General features: G+C 39.5%; 1 protein-coding gene across 2 annotated transcripts; it reads left to right on the forward strand.

Annotated features, from left to right (window-relative positions):
* The first annotated feature begins 763 nt into the window (after positions 1–763).
* SIKE1 (suppressor of IKBKE 1) lies at positions 764–8,451 on the forward strand. Of its 2 annotated transcripts, none has more exons than XM_015147217.3 (5): positions 764–1,015; positions 1,237–1,342; positions 2,167–2,309; positions 5,310–5,423; positions 7,397–7,644. In XM_015147217.3, the coding sequence occupies exons 1-5, from the start codon at positions 845–847 to the stop codon at positions 7,496–7,498; spliced, it is 636 nt and encodes a 211-aa protein (XP_015002703.1). In that variant the 5' UTR covers positions 764–844; the 3' UTR covers positions 7,499–7,644.
* The last annotated feature ends 10,901 nt before the right edge of the window (positions 8,452–19,352 follow it).

A 19,352-nucleotide genomic window follows, 5' to 3' on the forward strand; every position in this document is an offset into this window, starting at 1 on the left:
TTTAAAGAGTGCAGAACTTCAGTACTGCAAGACGAAGGAGTTCTAGAAATGGATGCTGATGGTGGCTGTATAACCATATGAATATACTACTGAACTGTACACTTAAAAATGGCTGAGATATTAAATTTTATGTGCATTTTGCCACAATTTTTTAAAACTTAAATGAAAGTAGGCCAGGCGCAGTGGTTCACACCAACACTTTGGGAGGCCGAGGCAGGCAGATCACTTGAGGTCAGGAGTTCAAAACCAGCCTGGCCAACATGTGAAACCCCGTTTCTACTAAAAATAGAAAAATTAGCCGGCATGGTGGTGCATGCCTGTAATCCCAGCTACTCGGGAGGCTGAGGCAGGAGAATCGCTTGAACCCGGGAGCCATAGGTTGCAGTGAGCCAAGATCGCGCCACTGCACTGCAGTCTGGGCGACAAGAGCAAGATACCAAGATACCGTCTCAAAAACGAAAAAAAATAAATAAAAATTAAATGAAAATAAAAAGAAAATAACTGTGACTGAATAACAATCCACATCAATGAAAACCAGTGGGGAAAGGAGACCTTCCTTCTGCCCAGCTCATCATGGCCTGACCACCAGGCTGTGGCAACTGGAAACCAAGAGCGTGGTAAGGGCAGGTCTGGGGCTCCGCGTCAGGCAGGACTGCAAGGAAGCCACAGGTAAAAGCGGGTGAACCCGCAAAATAGGGTGCCACTGCGCAGGCGCCTCTTGCGTCTGCCAAGACACCTTTTAAACGTGCCCGGAAGTGACGCCAGTAATGCTGAGACAGACTCCCAGAAGATCTGAGCGAGTCGCGTAGCTGAGCCCGGCAGGGGCTGGGGTTGTGCTGCTGCTATGAGCTGCACCATCGAGAAGATCCTGACAGACGCCAAGACGCTTCTGGAGAGGCTGCGGGAGCACGATGCGGCTGCCGAGTCGCTGGTGGATCAGTCGGCAGCGCTGCACCGGCGGGTAGCCGCTATGCGGGAGGCGGGGACAGCGCTTCCGGACCAGGTCAGGCAGAGGGTAGGAGTCCAGTGCTCTCGGATTCTGGGCACTGAAGGGTGGAGAGCGAGGTAAAGTGGGAACTCGGCCTGAAATTTATTCCCGGTCTCAGAGGGCGGCGGTGAGACCTTTTTCCTGGGTCGGAGCTGAGAATCCTGCCCTAGAGCCCTGACTTCTGCCACTTGAGTTGCATCTGCCGCTGTTCTCTTTAAGGCATGCTTAGACTGTCTCTATTTGTCCAGTATCAAGAGGATGCATCCGATATGAAGGACATGTCCAAATACAAACCTCACATTCTGCTGTCTCAAGAGAACACACAGATTAGAGACTTGCAACAGGAAAACAGAGGTTAGTCAGGCCTTTTCATATCTGGTAATAGTTTAAAGTTACTGCAAAATTGCCCTAAACATTCACAAGGGTGTGCATCTATTTCCAGGTCAGTACTTTTCGTAGGAGAGTCCTCCTGTGCTGGCTCAGTAACAGTAAAGTTTGTTAGATTACCCATTTCAAGGTCATCTGACTGATTTTGTAGCAGCTTACCAAAGAGGGGCTATGTAGAGTTAGAATTATTGCATGGTTTATTTTTAAGCATCTCCAGATGTGTAACAAAAGAGTTCATATCCTCATGGACTTAAAATTTAATGTTTAAATATTAATATAAACACTGAAGGTAAGATTTAAGGTTTTGTTTATGTTCTTGTTTGTGCAAGGTGAAGCAGCAGAATTTTACTCTAAGGGTATATATTCTTAGGCTTGATTAGTACATTATTAATGACTGTAGTATTAATAGTTGTTTACCAGAGGGGTTTCACATATATCATTCTACTGTATTCTCATATCTTCATTTTTATCTATCACAATGCTGTTAAGAAATAGGCTCAGAGAAGCTAAATGATTTACTTATGAGTATTAACCAAGCAAGTTACAGAACTGAACTCAAATCCATGTCTTCTGATGACATATCCGTTGTTGTTACTGCAAGATTTTGCTTCTCTGCCTAGAAAGTTACCTTTAACATAGACTTTAACTGCTCAGTTTTGTAGACTGAAACATTGATTTACAACCTTGGATTCATATTATCTCTATAGTATTGCAAAATTCTAACTGTTAAGACTTTGGATTTGGGAACTGTCTCTCAGACATCACTGCCAAGTTATTTTATTTTTTGACAGAGCTGTGGATTTCCTTGGAGGAACACCAGGATGCTTTGGAGCTCATCATGAGCAAGTACCGGAAACAGATGTTACAGTTAATGGTTGCTAAAAAAGCTGTGGATGCCGAACCAGTCCTGAAAGCTCACCAGTCTCACTCTGCAGTAAGAAACTTCGAATAAATTTGAAATGAACCAAATTGAAATCTTGAGATTGTTTTAGATTGTGTGCTTGTTTTTTTGCTTTTTGAGACAGGGTCTGGCTCTGTCGACCAGGCTGTGGTGTAATGGCACGATCTCAGCTCACTGCAACCTCTGCCTTCTGGGGTCAAGCCATCCTCTCACCTCTGCCTCCTGAGCAGCTGGGACTACAGGTGCACACCACCATGCCCTGTTAATTTTTGTGGGGTTTTTTATTATTATTATTATTATTTTTTTTTTTTTTTGTAGAGATGAGGTTTCGCCATGTTGCCCAGGCTGGTCTGAAACTCCTGGGCTCAAGCGATCAACCCACGTTAGCCTTCCAAAGTGCTGGGATTATAGGCATGAGCCACTGTGACTGGCCATGTGTGCTTGTTTTTGAAGAAAAGTAAGCTTGTTTTCCTTTCATGTTTATCATATTTGTTGTTTATTTTGCCATGGCTTTGTAAAGATATGAATAGAAAGAAGGATAGTGGTTGCTCAGGTCCTTTTATTTGAATGGGACTAACGTTCCCCCTCCCTCACCAAGATCTCTTTTGAAAATGTTCATTAATTCTTAGCCCTCACACCAAACGTAATGTCAGTTAGTGTTGAAGGTGCCCAGTAAATACTTGGTTGGTTATTATACATTTCACTTAAGCTCCTTGGTTGTGAGGCACTTGAATTCACATTTTATTCCTAACATAGTACCTGACATATAGCAAGCAGTCAATAAACCTTTTATAAACTGAACCACATAGCATCATACTATGTTATTAGGGGATAGAAGTATGGTTTTTAAAAAAAACAAACATGGCATAGTTTCTATGCTTTGATTGCTTATTATCTAATTTGGGAGACTCGGTAATTGTTCTTATGTTTGTAGGTGCTTCATGGTTGTCATTGTACATTCGTGTGTACTGTGTCATTTAATTCTAGATGTATAAGTTGGAGCCTACTACTTCTGTGAGATGTAGTGAAATATAAGCTTCATCTTAAATTACATTGAATGCATTTTACTGACTTAAAAGTTTTAGGAAACAGATATTTTAAATATTTGAATGGCTTTCAACTGGAAGAGAAAAATAGATTTTATTTATTCTCATATGGAGGAAAAAACCTGAACTTTGAAAGAGACAGTTTACTCAGATAGATAAACTTTCTAAGTGATATGTCCAAAGATAGAATAAGGCACCTTGGAATGTAGTAAGCTTCCTGCCAGTGAAAGTATTCAAATTTAAGTTAAACAGCCACTTAGAGGTAGTATCCAACATCCAATGGGTAGTTAAACTACAACTGATTTTTTTTTCCGTTTCAAATATTTTTATTGGAGGGTGGACCTATTGGGTGATTGATGCACTGGACATAGATAATTTTCAGAAATGAAAATAACATTGCTTGCATCAGATCAGATTTCACCCACAGAAATGACTAAGGCCTTATCAGAGTTGGCATTGGATGAAAACTTAATCCTTTATGGAAAGGGAATCATCTGGCCTTCTATTTCTGAAATAGACTAAAGATTACTCATTTATTCTCTGCAATTACAGCCATCAGATCCTTTGAAATCTTGGAAGGTGTGAGAAGATAACATGACTGTAACACAAATCCATATCGAAGAGCCCAGTATTTAAAAATTCCCCATGTTCACATACTGAAGGGTTACTTATGAGCTGATGCATATCACTGATAACCATAGGATTATCAACTTGATGTCTGGGCAAAGAGTGAAAACAGAAAATGCATTCTACTCTTCACTTCTTGGTTTTAAATATAAGAAACATTATATATTTGTTTAAAAACTGTATCCCTGGCCAGGCGCGGTGGCTCAAGCCTGTAATCCCAGCACTTTGGGAGGCCGAGACGGGCGGATCACGAGGTCAGGAGATCGAGACCATCCTGGCTAACACGGTGAAACCCCGTCTCTGCTAAAAATACAAGAAAATTAGCCGGGCGAGGTGGCGGGCGCCTGTAGTCCCAGCTACTCGGGAGGCTGAGGCAGGAGAATGGCGTGAACCCGGGAGGCGGAGCTTGCAGTGAGCCGAGATCGCGCCACTGCACTCCAGCCTGGGGCACAGAGCAAGACTCCGTCTCAAAAAATAAAAAATAAAAAAATAAAAACTGTATCCCTTAGTAATGGTATCAATAGAACATATACAACTGGAATGAGGATCCCCTTAAGGAGGCCTTCTTTTTTTTATTTAAGTTCTAGGGTACATGTGCAAAACGTGCAGGTTTGTTACATATGTATACATGTGCCATGATGGTGTGCTGCACCCATTAACTCGTCATTTACATTAGATATTCCTCCTAATGCTATCCCTCCCCACTCTCCCCACCCTACGACAGGCCCCAGTGTGTGATGTTCCCCACCCTGTGTCCAAGTGTTCTCATTGTTCATTTCCCACCTATGAGTGAGAATATGTGGTGTTTGGTTTTCTGTCCTTGCGATAGTTTTCTCAGAATGATGGTTTCCAGCTTCATCCATGTCCCTACAAAGGACATGAACTCATCATTTTTTATGGCTGCATAGTATTCCATGGTGTATATGTGCCACATTTTCTTAATCTAGTCTATCATTGATGGATATTTGGGTTGGTTCCAAGTCATTGCTATTGTGAATAGTGCCGCAATAAACATATGTGTGCATGTGTCTTTATAGTAGCATGATTTATAATCCTTTGGGTATATATCCAGTAGTGGGATGGCTGGGTGAAATGGTATTTCTAGTTGTGGATCCTTGAGGAATCGCCACACTGTCTTGCACAATTGATTTTTTGGAAAAAAAAAAATTATCTGTGAATACCACAAGATCACTTTACTATGGCTTTATGTCTAAGGACTAAAATTATAGTGAAACTCCATTGTAACTTCTGTATCATAGATTAAATGAACTTTTAAAAATCATAATGCACACACTTTTATGTTCTTTATATATAGAGAACAGGTGACTTTTCCACCTTTGTTTCCTTAATATCTTCACAGGAAATTGAGAGTCAGATTGACAGAATCTGCGAAATGGGAGAAGTGATGAGGAGAGCAGTTCAGGTGGATGATGACCAGTTTTGTAAGATTCAGGAAAAATTAGCCCAATTAGAGGTAAGATTGTAGCTATTTTAGGTTCACAGTATTTCAGAGTTTTCGGAGTCTGGAAGATATGCCATCACTATCCCATCACTGTAATATATTAATGTTTTCTGTGTGCTCATGATTTAAAATTAAAACTCCTCCTTCATACTCTTTGATATCCTTTTGAAGAAAGGAAATATAGTAAACAGCAATCAGTGGAAATACCAACTATGTATTGGCAATAACTTGAGATATTATAATGGGAAGGTAGAGGGAGTAGAGGGGAGAAGTTATATGTGAGATAAAATCCTTCATCTGCCATAATAAGTGAAGTAGATAATGTCTAAAATTAATGATCAGGAAATAGCAGTATAAGCATATTATTTAGAATTACAGAATTAAATACCAAAAGAAATAGATAAAAGTGTTAAAACTGGTTGCATTTGGGTTACAAAGCCAAAGAACTGCTTGTATAAGCCTTGTAGTCTTGATTTCTTAAAAGCTATGTTAGGTCATATTTTGATTAAAATAGGAATATTTTAATATTCCTATTTTAAGGGAGCACAAAAAAGGGTTTGGGGCATTAGTGTGCTCATAAAATTGTTAAGGATTTCAACTTTCGGAGGCTGAGGTGAGTGAATTGCTTGAGCCCAAGAGTTCAAGAGCAGCCTGGGCGATATGGCGGGGACCCTGTCTTTACAAAAAACATACAGAAAATTAGCCGGGTGTGGTGGTGTGCACCTATAATCCCAGGTACTCAGGGGCTGAGGTGGGAGGATCACCTGAACCCAGGAAGTCAAGACTGCAGTGAGCCATGATCATGCATGCCACTGCACTCCAACCTGAGCGACAGAATGAGATCCTGTCTGAAAAATTTAAAAAAAAAAAATGAAGCATTTCAGTAAATGGTTTGTGTGCTGCTTATTACAAGGTACTGTCCTGGGGCCTTTGAGAAATACCAGAGAGAAAAACACAGGTACCTGCCCAGAGTCTAGTGGAAGGGATAATCCTAGTATCATATGATATTAAATAGTATGTAAATGCTAGGAGACAGATACAAATACTGAAGATTCATCGACCACAGGCTCTAATCTCTTAGTTACTCTAGCTGGGACTTCCGCACATCTTGGTGAAGCTAAAAATGCTTTGGTTTACCAGAATTTTCTGCAGAGAATAAGGATGAAGAGCGGAAGCTACTCTCTCTAGAAATCAAAGGTAGTGACAGGTCCCAAGGAGGAATTAGGAGCTAGTGAAATGATAGCATGACCTTCTATTTATCCTCGATTTACCTCACTTATGGAAACAGCCCTAAGGAAATGTGGGACAAATTCTACCTTAATACTTCAAGTAGAAAAAACATGACCACTAGATTCAGACCCCAGTAATACCACATCCAAGTTGTCTGAATTTGGACAACTTTTAGGAATTTTGTGAGCCAGAGCATCCTCATGAAATATATGGATGTAGGCAATGATACCTACCCTACAGATTATTGTGAGATAGCATATACAGGGCACCCAAGTAGTACCCAGCTACATGCTCAATAAGTAATTTCTTTCCCCCTTTCCTTCCATTTCTCTGGAACTATAAGATATCCAGGAGAGGAGATTAATCAGAGTGAAACGATTATTAGGAATTTTTTAAATAAAAGAAATAATAGTAAAACTGTGGGAACCATGAAGAATAAAACATAGTGAATTCCTCAAATGGAGAGGGACCCTGTTTTTTGTTTCTCCTTTGTAATTGTAACACTTGGTATATAGAAATTACTCAGTAAATTACTACTACAAAAGAGTATCATTGCCTACATCCTACATGTAAATGTTTGTTAAATGAATAAATAAGTAGTATTTAAGGAAATTCTCAACTAGTGGGTTTTTTGTTTCCTTAAAATTTTTTAAATTAAAAATAATGTTTTCTGCTCCTGGCTCAAAATAATGTGTTGTTGTAATGCAGCTTGACAGTAAATATACCAGAAATAAACATGCCTTTTTTTTTTCCAGCTTGAAAATAAGGAACTTCGAGAATTATTGTCCATTAGCAGTGAGTCTCTTCAAGCCAGAAAGGAAAACTCAATGGACACTGCTTCCCAAGCCATCAAATAACTGAACTCTGAATGATGGCTGGAGATTGTCTATCAAGGAAGGAAGTTACTATCTTCCCATTCAAGTACTGTCCATTAAGTGTCTTGCCTCAGATTTGATTTAATCTTAATTAAAGGTATCAGGTGGCAATTTAGAATTCCAGTCAATAATGGCTGTCCACGGTTCTCAGATGTGTTAATATGAATACATGCTGAATTTCACCATTCCTTTCTCAAAGAGACTACTTTTAATTTTCATTTCTGGGACTTTGATTTATATAAACTATGTTTCAGTTCATTGTTATTTTTCACATCTTTGAAACTTTGAGCATTTTTTTATAAGCCAGCAATTTTATTTTATATAGCATTGTAAAATACACTTCTAGGAAATTTTAGGAAAGATTTAACTTTTTAAATCTATTTGGCATAAACCCTGATTTTTTTTTTTTCCATTTGACAAAATAATACAATTCCACAGAACTAGGTCAGCAGATTCTCTGATTTGTAATGTCATTCACCTGTGAAGTTTTAAGTCTCTCTGGTGCTAAGAATTGGCACTTTATAGCCTGGTGCCTTTACTTTTAATTTGAGAGAACCTACTGCTAGTCCCAGGAAACGTACTTGGAAATAAGTCAGCTATTTTTTTCCCCAGTGATACTATAGTTGTCGTATTGTTCAAAGTTCATACTGTTCAAAGCTGAGGAGCTTGTCCTGTGTATGCGCATGCACACGTGCACTTAGTTCAAATACTAAAAGTAGCTTTTATTAAATATAATCAGCCAAAAAAACACAAAAAATCAAAAAACCAAATATAAGTAGTCAGTTTTTCAATGTTATCGTATTAGTTCTATATTCTATTTTAATTTTTATACAATTTCCATTTTATAATCAAGAACCATCACTTACTTGGATTGGATGTCTTTCAGTCCTAGCACTAATAGGTAGTTGGCTTGCTTTTTTTTTTTTTTTTTTTTTTTTACATAGAAGCAGTTGTGTTTTTTGGTTTTTTTTGGTTTTTTTTGTCTTTTTTCTGTTTTTTTTAAGCTATATAAAAAGGTGAGGAAGCAGTTTTGTTACCTAATGAAAATTATTACACTCATAATGCTGTGTAGGCAACATTGAGATTCAAATGCTCAGTGGTCAGCTGGGTTCACTCATCAACTCATTCCCATCTCAGTTTACTCACATTTCAAATTTATAAATTCTTCGTGTTATACTATTCTATTTAGATTTGCCCAGAATTAATTGAAATAATGCTAAACCTGTCAATAGTTTCCAGTAACATTAAGCACCATACTGCATGGGAGAGACACAGTATTAAAAAGAGTTGTTAGTGCTTTATGTGATATATTTCTTTTGTAATGCTATAAAGAACTACAGTTAAAACAAAATCTTTCAAAGATGTCCTAAAAGCATCTGATCCCAGTAATAACTAATGGATGTCATCTAGAGCAGTGGGTGTTAATGAATAGGTATATGTCATTTAAGAATTTTTCAAATTTCTGTTCGATATCCTGCATAGAATTTGACAAAAAAACACCTCCAAGTGTGAGCATTTTTTATTTCATTTCCCAAGAGTAAGTAAGGAAACTGTTAGCCCAGCCATCTGCCTTGAAGTATACCTTAAGTGACCCATAAATCCATTCAAGAGGCAGGTACTCTATGCCATTTGGCAGCTATGGCCAAACTTACCATGGCCAGATTTCAGCGAAAATGATGAAGTAATCAAATTAAGGTATAATATGGTGTCCCTTTATCTGCTTTATGTTCCTTTAGAGCTGTTTATAAAGTTCTTTATATCTCAAGTGTCAGGATAAATCTATATATTAACTTTTCCCCCTGAGAAATTAAAAGCCTGAGGTACAAGTCTAAGAAGCTTTTAGTGCCCTACATAATATAAATTCTGGCTGGTGTTAATGCTATGAAGATAATGTGTAGTTAGAAAATTGAGTGGGGGAGGAATGCTTTTCATTTTAAGTGGATTTTAAAGTTTCTCTTTCAGTGGATGAAGAACTTGCCTGGTTTGCAAAAATCTTAGTTCAAAATTACATTTTCTAACAAAAACTGCATTTTGAGAAGATTAGCTGATTTTATTCAGTAATAAGTCAAATTAGGAAGTGCAGTGTTTTTTTACGTCTATATATATATAGCAACCTTGTCAAGTGGTCCTCACAAGAGTCATACATACTTTGTAATTAGCACAGTATATTCAGCAGTGTATAACTCTACAAATAGTACCTTATATTAGTGTAGTATTATATCCATATCTTATATATGATTCTTATATTAATACCTTATGCATAATTTGATTCAAACATTAAAGGTCTATTTTAGTGTTCTTCAAAATGTGGTTCCCTGACCCACTGAAATAGAAATTTGGTGATGGAGTTCAAGAATTTATATTCTAATCATCCCAAAGAATTCCTGAAGACACTAATTTAAAAATGTCTAGTCTAGGCCCCATTGTGTAATAGTTAGCACTCTAAAAAATTAAAAAGAAAATAGTCTATGTGCCAACCACTTCATTAATACTTATGATTTTAAAAATGAAAAAGTCTGGTACAGGAGACAAGTATATATATAATTATAATGCAGTGTGATAAATCCATTATGTAAGTATGTATAGGATACAGAAGAGGGACTTTAAACTTGAGAATTCAATAGAGATAATAAATGGGTAGGAGAGAAATAGAAAACTTTGGTGCCATAAAAGCAAAGTATATATGGTATTGCCAATAATGGCTACCATCTATTGAGTGCTTTACTGTCTGTCAGGTACTATATTATATAATCTCCATTTTAACTGTACCTCATTTTGCAGATACTCAGGCACAAGGAGGTGGTTATTTGTCCAAACTGGAACCAAGATTCAAACCCAGACAGTCTTAAGCTCATTTTTAATCACTAACTAACTTGAGATGCCTAAATGCCAAATACTGCTGGGAGTTCAAGTGGTTCTTAATTAGCAAAATCTGTTTTTATCAGTGCAAAAGAAACACCACAGCTCATATATTAGAAAGTATTATGACTTCAATAAATGGAGTCTTAACTAATGAGATATTATTATTTTCTAGAATGGCGTGGCTGAGAGTATGTGTGCATTCAACTGAAAGGAATAATGTATAATCAGTGACTCTTACTATATACAGGAAAAGGTGCAGTTCTGTCTTTCAGATCTGCCTCCTTACCATATTGGCTTTCATCCCTCATGCTGTTTTCTTGTGTTTGCTAGAAAGTTGTTGACTAGCCAAGTGTCATGCCCATGTTGAAGGCAAGGAAGAAAAAATGGAAATGGCCTGTGCCAGCTATATATATTCCCCTTTTATGAGGGAAAGCAAAGCTTTCCCAGAAATTCCAAATGGATTCCCCCTTGACTTACTTGCCTGACCAGTTAAATGGCCACTGGTACCTGCAAAGAAAGCAGGGTACATAGCTGTCCCAAATAAAATCAGTATTAGCAAGAAGAAAGAATATTGAGAAAGCAACTAACAGTGTCTGTGACTGTTACATGTCTGTGACTGTTAACATTGTCAAGTCCTTTCCCTTTGAATATAGTTTTGGAAGAATTAGCTGAAGAAGTATGTTGATATTGAATGGCCAAGAGAATGGGCTGTAGCAGACATCTGTCATTTCTCTTTTGGCTGCCCAATATCCTAAATCCTGTGTTTAGGGAATCCCTCACCTAATAAGGCAGAGCATTCCTCCCTCCTAAAGAATTTGAAAGTACCAGGTAAATGTTTTATCAGCCTCCTTTGCAGCTAAGGAAGAAACATCTGCCTTCAACTTTAAAGTTAGTGATACAAAGAAGCAGGGAACCATGCAGATTCCTTTGAAAATGGTGACTAACAACACTACTGCATTCATCTCCACAGAGGAGCAGCAAAAGTGGTTTAATGATAACCTCTAATTCTATTTTTTTTTTGGGGGGGGGGACAGTCTTGCTCTGTTACCCAGGCTGGAGTGCAGTAGCACTATCTCAAGTCACTGCAACCTCCACCTCCTGGGTTCAAGCAATTCTCCTGCCTCAGCCTCCCAAGTGGCTGGGATTACAAGTGCCCACCACCATGCACAGCTAATTTTTGTATTTTTAGTAGAGATGGGGTTTCTCCATGTTGGCCAGGCTGGTCTCGAACTTCTGACCTCAGGTGATCCGCCCGCCTTGGCCTCCCAAAGTGCTGGGATTACAGGCGTGAACCACCACGCCTGGCCTGTAACCTCTAATTCTTGTTTGTTGGCTGTCCTAGAGAACCTGAGAATTACTTTTAATAAAATCATTTTTTTGTTGTTATTAAAACTAACCTGAATTGCCTAAAACCAAGAACTCTGCTTGATAAAATAAGCATAGTTTTAGGAACAGCCATGCAGATATAAATTTTATCAACATTTTATACATAATTTTGGACTTATATTTAAATGTAATATTTGATACTTATAAAAGGGTAAATGTGGAATGCAAATAAATTATCAAGCATAATAACTCATCACCTAACTTAAGAATGATAACATTACGAGTGCTTGTATTTTATCTATTTGAGCTCTTTTCCTATCTTTGCCCACCCCCTTGCTCGCTTTTTAATAGTTTTATTCACATGTAGAAAGACCTAAAATACATATGTATCCCTAAAGTGACTTATTTTTTAGTTTTCTTTTTTTTTTTTTTGAACTTCAAAAGAATTGTATCATACTCTCATGTAGTCTAAGGATTTTTTTTTTCACTCAACATGTCTCTAGAATTTATACATTTTATTGTTTTATAGCTGTCATTTTCATTGATATATATTTCTTTGTTGGATTATACAACATATTGTTAAGGAATACATACATATATAATAAATTATGCATTTTTAAAAAATCTTTGCTAACATTTTACTTCCTAATTTTTAATTCCCCTTTCCTCTGCCTCATTTATATTAAACACATTTAACTATAAGAGATCATATTTCACATTCTGCAGTTATTTCACTGATATATCTCATGGCAACTTTCAGAGTGAATTAAGGGGTATTATCTGCTAATATAGGAAAAAGCAGATAATGCTTTTTGTTTTGTCACTCCTGTAATGCTAAAGAGGAGGCAGAACCTTCAGAGTTTAAATTAGGTACAACCTCACTCAGTGTCATCTAGCCTCGTAGAAATATGTGTGGAACTAATTGATATGTTACTGATTGTTACATTCATTTCTATTTCTTATTTTAACATCTTTGATATTGGGATATGTCTTACATAGGTACAGGTTCCAATGTGGTTGACTGTAAGCATATACAAAATTGGTTTGCACTCATGGGGGACGACTAGACAAAGGCAATCTGAATATCTCAATCAAACTCAGGACCATTTGAAAAAATAACATGGGTTTTGGCCATTTTCTGTACTTTCCATTGACACGTTTTTATCAAGAGCGTGCCACTATACAAATTTGGAGTATGGCTGGCTGTCTTAGTTTTCTACTGCTATATAACCAGTTACCACAAATAACAGTTTAAAGCAACATCCACATATTATATCACAGTTCTGTAGGTCTGAAGTCCATGCAGGGCTCAAATGGGTTCTTCTCTCTTGCACTCACAAGGCTAAAATCAAGGTGTCAGCTGAAGCAAGCATCCCATATGAGGCTCCAGTCTCTCTCCCATGTTCTCATAATTATTGACAAAATCTATTTGAATACAGCTATACAACTCAAAGACTGTCTTCAAGGCCAACAGGAAATCATCTCTGACTTCTTGTCTCCCACCTCTAGACTCCCTTTTTTTTTTTTTTTTTTTTGAGACGGAGTTTTACCCCTGTTGCCCAGGTTGGAGTGCAATGGCATGATCTCGGCTCACTGCAACCTCTGCCTGCCGGGTTCAAGCGATTCTCCTGCCTCAGCCTCCTGAGTAGCTGGGATTACAGGCATGCGCCACCACGCCTGGCAAATAGACTCCCTTTTAAGAATACATCTAAGTCAGGTCCAACCAGAATATCTCCCTCTTGATTAAACCAACTGATTAGAGATCTTAATTATATCTGCAGTAGTCCCTTTGCCATAAAAGAGATATAAGTGATATAGCTTCTCATATCCACGTTTCACCTATGCTTAAGATGGGATGATACGAGACATGTACAGTGCCATTGGCAATCTTGGTGGCCAGCTTGGAATTCTGCCTACCCCAGTGGCTTTTAGCAGCTTGGAATAAAATCCTGGAAACCATGAAGCACTCTTTGAGGAAATACTACATTATCAGTGTTCTTGGTGGGCTCAAAATAATTCTATATGGGAAAACCTGGACATCTGTGAACCAAAAAGATTCAGCAAGATCCACCAATGGATGGTGGGCTAAAATTTAAGCAAAAACAGGATATTTATATATGTTTGTGTTAGTTCCTAGAGTTGCCATTACAAATGAACCCAAACTGGGTGGCTTAAAACAAATTTATTCTCTCATAGTCCTGGAGGCTAGAAGTCTCAGGGAGAATGTGTTCCATGCCCCTCTCCTAGCTTCTGGGGTTGCTGGCAATTCCTGTTCCCTGATTTCTAGATATATCACTTCAATCTCTTGTCTTCATATGGCATTCTCCCTGCATGTCTCTAGTCAGTGTATAAAACTCCCTCTTCTGAGGACACTACTCATTGGATTGAGGCCCACTCTAATCCAGTATAACTTTATCTTAATTTGATTACATCCACAAAGGCCCTATTTATAAATAAGGTCACATTCTAAGGTTCTGGGTGGGAATGAATTTAGGGGGGGACGCTATTCAATTCAGTACATTACCAAAGCATTGCCCTGCCCCCACTAATTACAAAGCAAAGAGTAGTGATTTTACAATGGAGAATCCTGGCAGACATCAACTGATTAAGGTAAACATCATTAATAATACACTTCAACGGCTGGGCGAGGTAGCTCACACCTGTAATCCCAGCACTTTGGGAGGTCAAGGTGGCTGGATCACCTGATGTCAGGAGTTCGAGACCAGCCTGGTCAACATGGTGAAACCCCGTCTCTACTAAAAATGCAAAAATTACCCGGGCATGGTGGTGGGCATCTATAATCCCAGGTACTCGGGAGGCTGAGGTGGGAGAATTGCTTGAACCCAGGAGGTGGAGGCTGCAGTGAGTCGAGATCATGCCACTGTACTCTAGCAACAAGCAAGACCTCACCTCAAATAATAATAGTAATAATACACTTCAACATTATATACCCCGATATTGATGCAATGAGAGGCACATAACCTCTGTAGTCTTCAAAAGAGGGACATTTGTAAAATAGCTGACTGATATTGTTTCAAAATGTGTGTGTGTGTGTATATGTGTGTGTGTGTATATATATATATATATATATATATATATATTAATTTTTTTTTTCAGTGTCTCACTCTGTTGCCCAGGCTGGGGTGCAGTGGCACTATCTCCGCTCACTGCAACCTCTACCTCCTGAGTTCAAGTGATTCTCAAGCGTCAGCCTCCAGAGTAGCTGGGATTGCAGGTGCCTGCCACCACGCCCAGCTAATTTTTATATTTTTAGTAGAGACAGGTTTTCACCATGTTGGCCAGGCTGGTCTCAAACTCCTGACCTCAAGTGATCCGCCTGCCTCGGCCTCCCAAAGTGCTGGGATTACAGCCATGATCTGGCATGCCTAGACTGTTTCAGTGTTAAAGCTGTAAAAGACAAAGACTAAAGAACTGTCATAGAAGGGAGACAAAGGACACATAAAAACTAAATGCAGTGTGAGATCCTAGATTCGATCCTGGAGGAGAAAATGGACATTGGAGGAATAACTGGTGCAGCCCAAATTAATTTTGTATTTCAAGTCATATTATCATGTCAAAGTTGATTTCCTAGTTTTGAAAATTATTCTATAGTTATATAAGGTTAAAATAGGAGAAGCAGGTACAAGGTTTATGGCAACTTTCTGTACAATTTTCTACCTCTTCTGTAAGTGTAAAAATCTTTAAAAAAAAAAAAAAAATCATCTCCCTGATTTCTTTCTTTTTTTTTTTTTTTTTGAGACCAAGTCTTGCTCTTTCGCCCGGACTAGAGTGCAGTGGCCAGATCTCAGCTCGCTGCAAGCTCCGCCTCCCGGGTTTACGCCATTCTCCTGCCTCAGCCTCCGGAGTAGCTGGGACTACAGGCGCCCGCCACCTCACCCGGCTAGTTTTTTGTATTTTTAGCAGAGACGGGGTTTCACCGTGTTAGCCAGGATGGTCTCGATCTCCTGACCTCGTGATCCGCCCGTCTCGGCCTCCCAAAGTGCTGGGATTACAGGCTTGAGCCACCGAGCCCGGCCATCCCCCTGATTTCTAATGAGGCTGGGTATAATTTCAAGTATTAGCCTATACGGGTTTTTAAAAACATACGGACCTTCAAGTCTTATCCCCATTTTCCTTTTCTTTCCTTTCGGCTTTTTCTTATTAATGTATTATATATTCATGATACCAATACATTTTTTATATATTGCAAATATATATTCTAGTCTGTTGACTTTTTTATGTTGACTCATGATGAGTGGAATTTTTAAAATATGGTCAAATGTATTACTGAAAACAGATTCAGAAGAGTTAGACTTTGTGAAGAATACCTTAACAAATTTATTTTGCTTTTTTTTTTTTTACTTCATATACACACAAAAGGGAGACATAATTTAAATCTATGTCTGGGGTGGGCACAGGTGGCTCATTCCTGTAATCCCAGCACTTTGGAAGGCTGAGGCAGAAGGACTACTTGAGCCCAAGAGTTCAAGACCAGCCTGGGCATGGCAAAACCCCGTTTCTACAAAAAAATACAAAAATTAGCCAGGCATGGTGGTGCACGCCTGTAGTCCCAGCTACTCAGGTGGCTGAGGCAGGAGGATTGCTCGAGCCTAGGAGGTGGAGGCTGTAGTGAGCTGAGATCATGCCACTGCAATCCAGTCTGGACAACAGAGTGAGACCCTGTCTCCAAAAAAAAAAAAAAAAAAAAAAACTAGTAAGTTTAAAATAGTCCTTTCAATAAATATAAAAATTCTAAGTAGTGGAAGTTTTATTTCATAATTGTATTAGTCTGTTCTCATGCTGCTATAAGGACATACCCGAAACTGGGTAATTTATAAAGAAAAGAGATTTAATTGACTTTCAGTTCCGCAAGGCTGGGGAGGCCTCAGGAAACTTACAATCATTGCAGAAGGGGAAGCAAACACGTCCTTCTTCACATAGTGGCAAGAAGGAGAATGAGTGCTGAGAAAAAGGGGAAAAGCCCCTTATAAAACCATGAGATAGGCTGGGAGCAGTGGCTCATGCCTGTAATCTCAGCATTTTGGGAGGCCAAGGCAGGTGGATCACTTGAGGGCAGGAGTTCGAAACCAGCCTGATCAACATGGTGAAATCTCATCTCTAGTAAAAAAAAAATTCAAAATTAGCTGGGCGGGGTGGTGCACACCTGTAATCCCAGCTATGTGGGAGGCTGAGGCAGAATTGCTTGAACCCAGAAGGTGGAAGTTGCAGTGAGCTGAGATCGTGCCATTGCACTCCAGCCTGGGCAACAAGAGCGGAACTCCGTCTCAAAAAAAATAAATAAATACAAATAAAACCATCAGATATTGTGAGAACTCACTATCATGAGAACAGTGGCACAGGGGTAACCACCCCCATGATTGAATTACCTACCATTGGGTTCCTCCCACGACATGTGGAGATTATGGGACTACAATTCAAGATGAGATTTGGGTGAGGACACAGCCAAACCACATCATTCCACCTATGGCCCCTCCTGAATCTCATATCCTCATGTATCAAAACAAGATCATGCCTTTCCAACAGTCCTCCAAAGTCTTAGCTCATTCCAGCATTAACCCAAAAGTCCAAGTCCAAAGTCTCATCTGAGACAAGGCAAGACCCTTCCACTTACGAGCCTGTAAAATCAAAAGCAAGTTAGTTACTTCCTAGATACAATGGGGGTACAGGCATTGGGTAAATATACCCTTTCCAAATGGAAGAAATTGGCCAAAACAAAGGAGCAATAGTCCCCATGCAAGCCCAAAATCCATTACAGCAGTCATCAAACCTTAAAGTTCCAAAATGATTTCCTTTGTCTGACTTGATGTCTCACTTCCAGGTCACACTGATGCAAGAGGTGGGCTCCCACAACCTTGGGCAGCTCCACCACTGTGGTTTTACAGGGTACAGCCCCACTCTCAGCTGCTTTCACAGCTGGTTTTAACTGTCTGCAGCTTATCCAGGCATATGGTGCAAGCTGTCAGTGAATCTACCATTCTGGGGTCTGGAGGACAACAGCCCTCTTCTCACAGCTCCACTAGGCAGTGTCCCAGTGGGGACTCTGTGGGGGCCCCATATTTCCCTTCTGCACTGCCCTAGCAGAGATTCTCCATGAGGGCTCCACCCCTACAGCCAACTAATGCCTGGACATCAAGGCATTTCCATACATCCTCTGAAATCTAGGCGGAGGTCCCCAAACCTCAATCCTTGACTTCTGCACACTCACAGGCCCAACATCATGTGTTAGCTGCCAAGGCTTGGGGCTTGCACCCTGTGAAATAACAGCCTGAGCTGTACCTTGGCCCCTTTTACTCCCTCCCACAGAGGGAGTTGAAGTAGCTGAGACTAAGGACACCATGTCCCAGGGTGAACATATCCCAAGGCTGCACAGAGCAGGAGGGGCTTGGGCCAGGCTCAGGAAATGGTTTTTCCTTCCTTGGCCTCCAGGCCTGTGATGGGAGGGGCTGCCATGAAAGTCTCTGACATGCCCTGGAGACATTTTCCCCACTATCCGAATGATTAGCATTTGTCTCCTTATTACTTATGCAAGTTTCTATAGCCAGCTTGAATTTCTCCCCAGAAAATGGGCTTTGCTTTTCTACTGCATCATCAGGCTGCAAATTTTCTAAACTTTTATGCTCTGCTTCCCTTTTAAATATAAGTTCCAAATCCAAACCATGTCTTTGTGAATGCATAAAACTAAATGCTTTTAAGAGCACCCAAGCCACCTCTTCAATGCTTTGCCACTTAGAAACCTCTTCCATTAAATACCCTAAATCATCTCTCTTAAGTTCAAAGTTCCACAGATCTCTAGTGCAGGGGCAATATGCTGCCAGTCTCTTTGCTAAAGCATAGCAAGAATCACCTTTATTCCAGTTCCCAACAAGTTCCTCATCTCCAACTGAGACCACTTCAGCCTGGACTTCATTGTCCATATTATTATCAGCATTTTAGTTCCAAACTTTCCCACATCTTCCTGTCTTCTAAGTCCCCAAATCTCTAGGAATTTCCAAACCTTCCCACATTTTCCTTTCTTCTTCTGAGTCCTCCAACCTGTTCCAGCCCCTACCTGTTACCCAGTTCCAAAGTCGCTTTCACATTTTTGGGTATCCTTATAGCAGTGCCCCACTAACTCCTGATACCAATTTGTTGTATTAGTTCATTCTCATACTGCTATAAGGACACACCCAAGACTGGGTGATTTATAAAGGAAAGAGGTTTAACTCACTCACAGTTCAGCATGGCTGGGAAGGCCTCAGGGAACTTAACAATCCTGGTGGAAGGGGAAGCAAACACATCCTTCTTCACATGGTGGCAGGAAGGAAAATGAGTTCTGAGCAAAGGGGGAAAAGCCCCTTATAAAACCATCAGATATCATGGGAACTCTCTATCACAAGATAAGGAGCATGAAGGTAACTGCCCCCATGATTCAATTACCTCCCACTGGATCCCTCCCATGACATGTGGGGATTATGGGAACTACAATTCAAGATGAGATTTAGGAAAGGACACAGCCAAACCATATCAATAATGAAAATGGCTACAAATTTTCTTATTGGTAATCCAAAAATGATGACCGGACCTTACAATCACTACTGCCTTGGATTCAATAAAATAAGTGTAATTTACTCATTCCATGAATATTGTT

Source organism: Macaca mulatta, chromosome 1, assembly GCF_049350105.2.
Source record: "Macaca mulatta isolate MMU2019108-1 chromosome 1, T2T-MMU8v2.0, whole genome shotgun sequence".
In the NCBI taxonomy this organism is placed as follows: domain Eukaryota; kingdom Metazoa; phylum Chordata; class Mammalia; order Primates; family Cercopithecidae; genus Macaca; species Macaca mulatta.